The 7,605-nt window shown below is 37.8% G+C and overlaps 1 protein-coding gene across 3 annotated transcripts; it reads right to left on the reverse strand.

The window, feature by feature from the left end:
• Positions 1–209: 209 nt before the first annotated feature.
• Positions 210–7,276, reverse strand: LOC107717645 (uncharacterized protein C14orf37 homolog). Of its 3 annotated transcripts, none has more exons than XM_016524459.1 (8): positions 7,169–7,276; positions 5,540–6,142; positions 3,066–3,371; positions 1,847–1,945; positions 1,621–1,776; positions 1,503–1,534; positions 556–690; positions 210–404 (listed from the first exon to the last, which is right to left on the reverse strand). In XM_016524459.1, the coding sequence occupies exons 2-8, from the start codon at positions 6,093–6,095 to the stop codon at positions 333–335; spliced, it is 1,356 nt and encodes a 451-aa protein (XP_016379945.1). In that variant the 5' UTR covers positions 6,096–6,142; positions 7,169–7,276; the 3' UTR covers positions 210–332. The 3 variants fall into 3 exon arrangements, with proteins under 3 accessions (XP_016379945.1, XP_016379942.1, XP_016379944.1); XM_016524456.1 differs by having other exon boundaries at positions 1,847–1,948; XM_016524458.1 differs by lacking the exon at positions 7,169–7,276 and adding an exon at positions 7,028–7,075 and having other exon boundaries at positions 1,847–1,948.
• Positions 7,277–7,605: the final 329 nt, after the last annotated feature.

Genomic DNA, 7,605 nt, shown 5'->3' on the forward strand with positions numbered 1-7,605 from the left:
CACACACACTCACGCACACACATATATATATATATATAATTTAAAAAAAATGAAAACAGAAAATATAGAAATAAAAAGTGATTCAAAATATTATTAAAACTTATAATATCATGTCAATGATACTGAAATAATGCTGTTTTTGATTATCTTAAATGTTCATTTTACATACAGTTTCTCAAAGAGTGTTAATGCTTGAAGAAAAAAAGCTTCTTTTTGTGATTCTGAAAGAAAACTCCATTTATAAATGTACTGACTGTATATTCTCATCAGTATTTGTGTGAAACACTAAACCGCTGCTGTTCACATCCGGACTGATCCACAGAGGATTCTGGTCAGAACTCGTCTTCTGAACTGTCAGCCAGCAGCATGGCGTTGTCTGGTCCGCTGCGCACTTCTCTGGGAGGCTGGAAATCATCAACGTTGCACAGAAATCACAAGATTTGAAAAATCACTAGTGCATGAAAGATGAATCTACTGAAGCTTTCAGGAGCTGGTATGATGGCAAACATCCAGAAGTTGTGATTCTGAGGTTATGCTGGACTCTGAGCGCCGTACCTTCCTCCGCTGGTGTTTGAAGCTGTTCCTCCTCTTGCGATGGATCACTCTGATGCTGTACAGAGCGCCGACCAGCAGAAGAGCTCCGGCTATTCCAATCCCGACCGGAGCCAACATCCCCGACACATAACCAGCCTACGAGAGACCAGCGGAGAGCTTTAATGCTTCTGAAAGAGTCTCTTCTGCTCACCAGGGCTGCATTTATTTGATCAAAAACACAGTAAAAATTCTGAAATATTATTAGAATGTAAAGCAGCTGTTTTCTATGTGAATATGTGTTAAACTGTAATTTATTTCTGTGATGCGCAGCTGTATTTTCAGCATCATTACTCCAGTCTTCAGTGTCACATGATCTTCAGAAATCATTCTAATATGCTGATTTGCTGCTCAAGAAACATTTCTGTTGAAAACGTTATTATTTTTGTGGAAACTGTGATACGTTTTATTTTTCAGGATCCACAGATGAACAGTTTTTATTTGGAATAGAAATCTTTTGTAACATTTTAAACGTCTTTACTGTCAGTTTTGATCAATTTAACGCCTCCTTAATTAATAAATGTTTTTTTTTTTTATGTTAATGTATCACGGTTTCCACAAAGATATTGTGCAGCACGACTGTTTTCAACATTGATAATAATCAGAAATGTTTCTCAGGCAGCAGATCAGCATATTAGAATGATTTCTGAAGATCATGTGACACTGAAGACTGGAGTAATGATGCTGAAAATACAGCTTTGATCACAGAAATAAATTACAGTTTAACAGATATTCACATAGAAAACAGCTGTTTTGAATAGTAAAAATATTTCAAAATTTTTAATCAAATAAATACAGCCTCGGTGAGCAGAAGAGACTTCTTTCAGAAGCATTAAATAATCTGGTAGTGCATATCTGCAGCTCTAGCATTTTTCCAGTGTTGCATCAATATGAAAACAAATGAGTCGTACCTTCTCTCTGATAAGTTCAACCCAGCTCCTCACTGCAAACAACAAACAGAGAACGAAGTCTGTTTATTAATGCTGACGTACAGATGAGATTAACGTGAGCCCGGCGCGTGACTCTCACCCAGGCCCTGGTTCCGCTGCACCCAGACGGGAGGAGGAGGGATCAGGCTGTACGGCAGACGGGTGTGAGGGGCCACGGTGCTCTCTGTCAGGTCCTCTTCGCTCTCCTCCTCATCAGAGTCCATCTCCTCTTCCTCCTCATCTTCATCTGGGTCCTCTGTAAGACAGAGTCGTTCAGCTCTCACGCGTCAGACACCAGCGCCGCTGCTTTAAACACACATACAAACCTTTCGATTCGGGATCTTCCGTCTTTGACGCTGGTAAGTGAACGAGCTCAGAGACCGTCAAAGCCTGATGGGTAACGGAGCTCTGTGTGACATCATCACCTGCTGGACCAATCAGAACACTGTATATGAGCTTTTGTAACTTAACAGCATTTTCAGAATATCAACAATCTATATCAGAAGTTAAAGTTTATGTTTCTAAACAGCACATATTGTGTGTATAGAGGGATGAAACAAGCATTTTAGCACTTTCAGTTCCGTCGTCCTGAAGTCAGTGGGATTTGGGTTTTTGGTTAAATGCCTGAAATGAGGTCTGTGTTGAGCACAAGCTCAAGATATTTCACAGTTATTCTAACGCAAAAAATACATCAGTAAAACCAGCTTGTGATTTTTTTTAAAGCTGTTGAAAAAAGGTGGTTGCTAACAAGTGTCAGTGAATGGGTGCCGTCAGAATGAGAGACCAAACAGCTGATAAAAACATCACAATAATCCACAAGTAATCCACAGCACTCCAGTCCCTCAGTTAACATCTGGAGAAGACAAAAGCTGAAACAAATCCAGCATTAAGACGTTTTTAACTAAAATACATTGAGTCCATAATCCATAATAACGCTTCCTCCAGTGAAAAAGTGTTCTGGTGTGAATCAGGAGAGAAATCTGCACAGATCAAGCAGCATTTAAACAGCTCTAAACAAATATGTGGCTGGATTTTGATGTGAGAGACAACAGCAGATGCACTTTTTCACTGGAGGAAGCGTTATTATGGATTATGGACTCATTATGAACTCAATGTATTTTAATGCTGGATTTGCTTCAGCTTTTGTCTTCTCCAGATGTTAACTGATGGACTGGAGTGCTGTGGGTTACTTGTGGATTATTGTGATGTTTTTATCAGCTGTTTGGACTCTCATTCTGACGGCACCCATTCACTTGCAGTGAGACAGTGATGCAATTTCTCCAAATCTGATGAAGAAACAAACTCATCCTGATCTCGGATGGCCTGAGAGTGAGCACATTTTCAGCAGATTGTATTTTTCAGATGAACTATTCCTTTAATTCTGTGAAGACTATTAGGATGACTCAAACTCTTATTGGTCACAGAGCTTCTTTTCTGCAATAATCCAAAAGCCAATAGAAAAATCCTATTGGGTTTTAGTCGAGGGAATCAGAGTGATGCTCCAGAAATATGCCATCACTGCTGCGCTCTGTTATATATTCTCACGTTGTGTCGTCCCATAATGCTCTGCTTCCGGATGGGGTTCTGTGATTGGCTCTGTCGCTCCAGACATCTCCAGCGTTCCTGAGAGACGGCCGTCAGAGGAAATGTGATCCGTAACCATGGACACCATCCGCTCCAGCTCTGGGTCTCCCGTGGTTACGGCCGCTGGCGTCATGGCGACAGACGGTCCGGATGATGCTCCGGGCGCCGTGACGTCCTCAAACGGCTCAAAAATCAGAGGAAGGTCTTCGGAGGACATGGTGACCTCTGTGCTGACGTCCTGAGAGGAGGGAAAGACGCTCACTTCCTCTGGAGAAGGAAGTACAGGACAGCAAAAGGAACTGATTTACAAGCAGTCCAGTCAAAATATCTGAATCACTTCTCATATTCTCATAAAGCCCCAGTAATCTCACATGTGTCTCTTAGAAAATTCATATGAAATCTCAAACTAGGCTCAGATTTGCTCAAGATGTAAAAATAAAAATATAGTTTTTGTTAATATTTAGAATTAAATGTCATTTTTATATTTCCTTTTTTTTAAGTTTTAGTAGTTTTGTTGTGTGTTTTTGTCTTTTTAAAAATATATATATGTCTGTATAAGTTTTTATTAATTTTTTATTTCAGTTTTGATTATTTTAGTGCATCAAGTTAAACTAAATGAAAATGAGAAATGCTCTTTCTGAATAAACTGTAACTGAAATAAAATAAGTTTTTCTTTTTAAAATATTTTATTTTATTTTATTCCCATTAACAGGTAAAGTTTTGTGTGTTTTTCTCATTTTTATTAGTTTTTTAAATTGTATTACTTTATTAATTTTTTTTTATATGTCTTTATAGTTTTTATTAATTTTATTTCAGTTTTAGTTATTTTAGCATAACTTTTTTGGCAACTACCTGAAATAAACTAATGCTTTTTTTTTTATTTATTAAATTTTTTAATAAATATTTGATTTGATTTTATTTCAGTTAAAGTTTATTTTATTCCTTTGTTTGTTTGTTTTTTTAAATTTTTATATGTGTCTATATTAAGTTTATTAAGTTTTAGTTTTTATTTGGCAACTAGCTGAAATAGAAGGAAGGAAAATTAAGTGCATCAGGAAAAGTTCAGTTCAGTCAAAAATGGTTGCTGCTCATTTTGTGAAGTGAAATAAACGATCTAGTTAAGCTTCATTTGATGCATCATTGCATTCCCACTTTGAGAAGTCGTCTGCATTTTCTGTAATTTCCATGACGCATTATTGATGCATTAATGTTTTATAAACGCTGCATCAGTTTCAACAGCAGCCTGAAACAATGACTGAACTGATATTTGACACATACTGGATTTCATGTTGACTTAATGTCAGACATCATGAACCAAGAACATCAAAGCCGTCAGGAGTGTTAGCATGAATAATGTGTGTCGCCTCTTTTAGCATTCAGTTCCACTTTCTTCCAGCAGCTCTCAAAATAGAAAGTAATTAGGCTGCCGGCGGCATCCGCTGAGGGTTCAAAGTGGAGCGGGACGCTCTCAGACATCATTCAGTGTGATTTAGAAACTTTACAGCACGGACACAGTTATTGAACTGAACTGATCTGAATAGTGACTCTATTGTTTTCTGTAGAGCTGCTTTACAGCTTCATAATTGATGCATTTTGGAACATTAACACTGTTATTTTCCTGTGTATTACTGTGAAGCTGTAAAGCTGTGAAGCTGCTTCTGTGGTAATTTAGTATGATTGATACTCTCATAATTTGTGTTAATATTTTGAACCATGCAGGCTATCATAGTTAACTAAAACTAAAACCATAAAAGAACGCTTTTGTTAAAACAATGAAAAATTATTTTATTTCAGCTAGTTGCCAAAGAAACATTTCTCATTTTCATTTAGTTTAACGATGTACTAAAATAACTACATTTAAAACTGAAACAAAAATTCATAAAAAAACTGTATAGACAAATGACAAAATATAAACTAAAATTAAAATGAAAATGCAAAAATATAAACAAGCCTAATTCAAAATTAAAACTAATATTATCTCGATACTAAAATAATAGTTTTGCATTCCATTTTATTTGTATATTCTTCTGTATTAATTTTAAAAGTTTTAGTAATTTTGTTGTGCATTTTTGTCAGTTTTATTAGTTTTCTAAAATATGTCTAATTTCAGTTTTTAGTTATTAACTAAATGAAAATGAGAAATGTTGCCTTTGTAACTAGCTGACATTAAATAACTTAAAAAAATTGTATAAAGTTTTTTTTATGATTTCAGTAATTGTTTATTTTATATCAAGTAGCAAAAATACATTTTGATGTTTTTTATTGTAAAATAAAAACATCAAAAGTCAGAGATCTCAATATGAACTGAGCTGCTCCACATTCATTGTAGAGCTTGTAGATCTTTTGGGTCTGAAATACTTCAATGACAGATAACTGAGAGCATGAATGAGTGAACTCTGAGCGAAACAATGGTCATTTGTGCATCGTCCCCTCACCTGCCTGCAGACGATCCGCTTCGGTCCAGGTATCCGGCGAGTCCAGCAGTCTGGAGCTGAAGCTCAGTCCGGATCCAGCCGCCGAGTCTCCGCTGGTGAGCGGCGAGAGGCTGAACGCGTCTGACTGAAGAGCTGAAGGAGTCGGTCCTCTGTCCTCCGCAGATGAGTTCCAGTGAAGCGTGTCGCTCCTCTCCAGATCTCCAGCAGGAGGCGTCGTCAGAGACAGAGAGCCATGAGAATCTCCAGAGGACGGAGGCGTGGTGTTCAGTCGCTCATCCATCCTGAACCGTCTGTCCTCGTTTCCATCCGCTGCAGATGCTGGAGTGGTGTTGGGTTCTCCACCGGTGATGCTCAGGGATGTGTTGGGGACCGTCAGACTGCAGGAGTCTGAATCCAGTGATCTGTCAGCTGATGCTGACTCTTTATCTTCTCCACGAAGGGGTCCTGGACGTTCAAGTCTCCCATGTGGGACGGCCCAGCTTACGAGACAGATCGCCACCAACAGGACACTTTGGAAAGTTGCACCAGTGAACATTGTAGATCCGTCACTCGGCATGAAGTCCAGCCGAAGTTAAACGTGACCGAAACACCAAAGCACACGTCCTGTAGAAGATAAAACCCCATGCGCTGTGGTGTGAACTCAAGATTTCGCTCTTTATATAAATAAAAGATAGTTTATACTTTCATATTATGAACATGAGGCGCATGCATTGCTTTTAGACGTTCTTAGACAACTTTAACACCAAGGGTGTAGGTTTGATTGTGGCATTGGTGGGGAGTAACGGCCGACAACAGACATCAAAATTATTGCTAGGAACAATTTAGTAGTCGCTGGATATTGAAGGGAACACGTCACAGCGTCTACACTCTTGATTAACACATATTGACAATGTTTTTAGTTCATTAGATGTCATTGCATATTGAAGGGCCCTGAAATCTGCACTAAAAGCCTCACAACTGAATGATAATTGAATGTGTTGTTTGCATAAAGAATTCAACTTTTTACAACAGCTGTTCATGCTTAAATGAGATGTGTTTAAGGAGAAAACACTGGTGCTGTATATTTTATAGCACAATTAAAATGAACAGTATTGGCTGTAAAACAACAACAACAATCAAGGCTGTAGAGTTTAGTAGAGATGCTTTGACACGTTCCTACCAATATCCACAGACTACTAAATTGTCCCTAGCAATAATTTATCAAACAATTAAATATATGTGTATGTAAGCACTGTTGTTGTAATGTCGGCGCATCTGCTAAAGGTCACAGCATTGATATTATCTGAGAAGAAGTGAACATATAAGAGCAGAAGTGATTCAAACAGCTGCACACACACACACACACACTACAGCAGTGTCTAAAAATAGCACAGAGCTCGTCTCAGAGACAAAGCGCCCTACTCTATCATGCAGACATGTTGATTCATCATTATTGCTCTGCTTGCATCGTTTCATACAAACATTCTTGCAGGCGTGTGATTTTCTCACGCGTAATTTCTGGACTGTCATCAGTGAATGTGCTGCGTAATTCCTGATGTCTCTGCATCTGTGACTGCGCAACGGGCAGATTCCCCAGAGTGCTGTGCGTGGCTGCATTATGAGAATGACAGGAATGAGGCTCGAGCTCACCTGCTGTGTGTCTCATGTCCAGCGCAGCGCTCCGATCTTCAGTGGCTTCATCAGCAGTCGCTCTCAGAGAGTCTCAGAGAGTCTCCGTCTGCGTCAGATCGAGCCGCGCGTCACGAGCATCTGCGCAGCTACAGCGGCGACAGCTGCACTCATTATTATTCTGATTAATATTAATAATAATAATATATATTAATTATGATTACTTTATGATTTTAATATTAATAATAATTTACACTTATAACCAAACTTTGGATTCAAATTATTATTATTATTATTATTGTAGTAGTTATTATTATTATTATTATTATTGTTGTTGTAGTTATTATTATTATTATTATTGTTGTTGTTGTTGTTGTTGTAGTTATTATTATTATTATTATTATTATTGTTGTTGTTGTTGTAGTTATTGTTATTATTATTATTATTGTTGTTGTTGT

This window comes from Sinocyclocheilus rhinocerous, unplaced genomic scaffold (genome assembly GCF_001515625.1).
Source record: "Sinocyclocheilus rhinocerous isolate Xijiao unplaced genomic scaffold, SAMN03320098_v1.1 scaffold1174, whole genome shotgun sequence".
NCBI classification, from domain to species: domain Eukaryota; kingdom Metazoa; phylum Chordata; class Actinopteri; order Cypriniformes; family Cyprinidae; genus Sinocyclocheilus; species Sinocyclocheilus rhinocerous.

Coding starts and splice junctions, on each gene's coding strand:
- LOC107717645 (XM_016524456.1), bottom strand. CDS start 6,095: ATGCCGAGTGACGGATCTACAATGTTCACTGGTGCAACTTTCCAAAGT. Junction 1,777..1,846: donor GGAAGATCCCGAATCGAAAG/GTTTGTATGTGT, acceptor TCTGTCTTACAG/AGGACCCAGATGAAGATGAG. Junction 405..555: donor TCAAACACCAGCGGAGGAAG/GTACGGCGCTCA, acceptor GATGATTTCCAG/CCTCCCAGAGAAGTGCGCAG.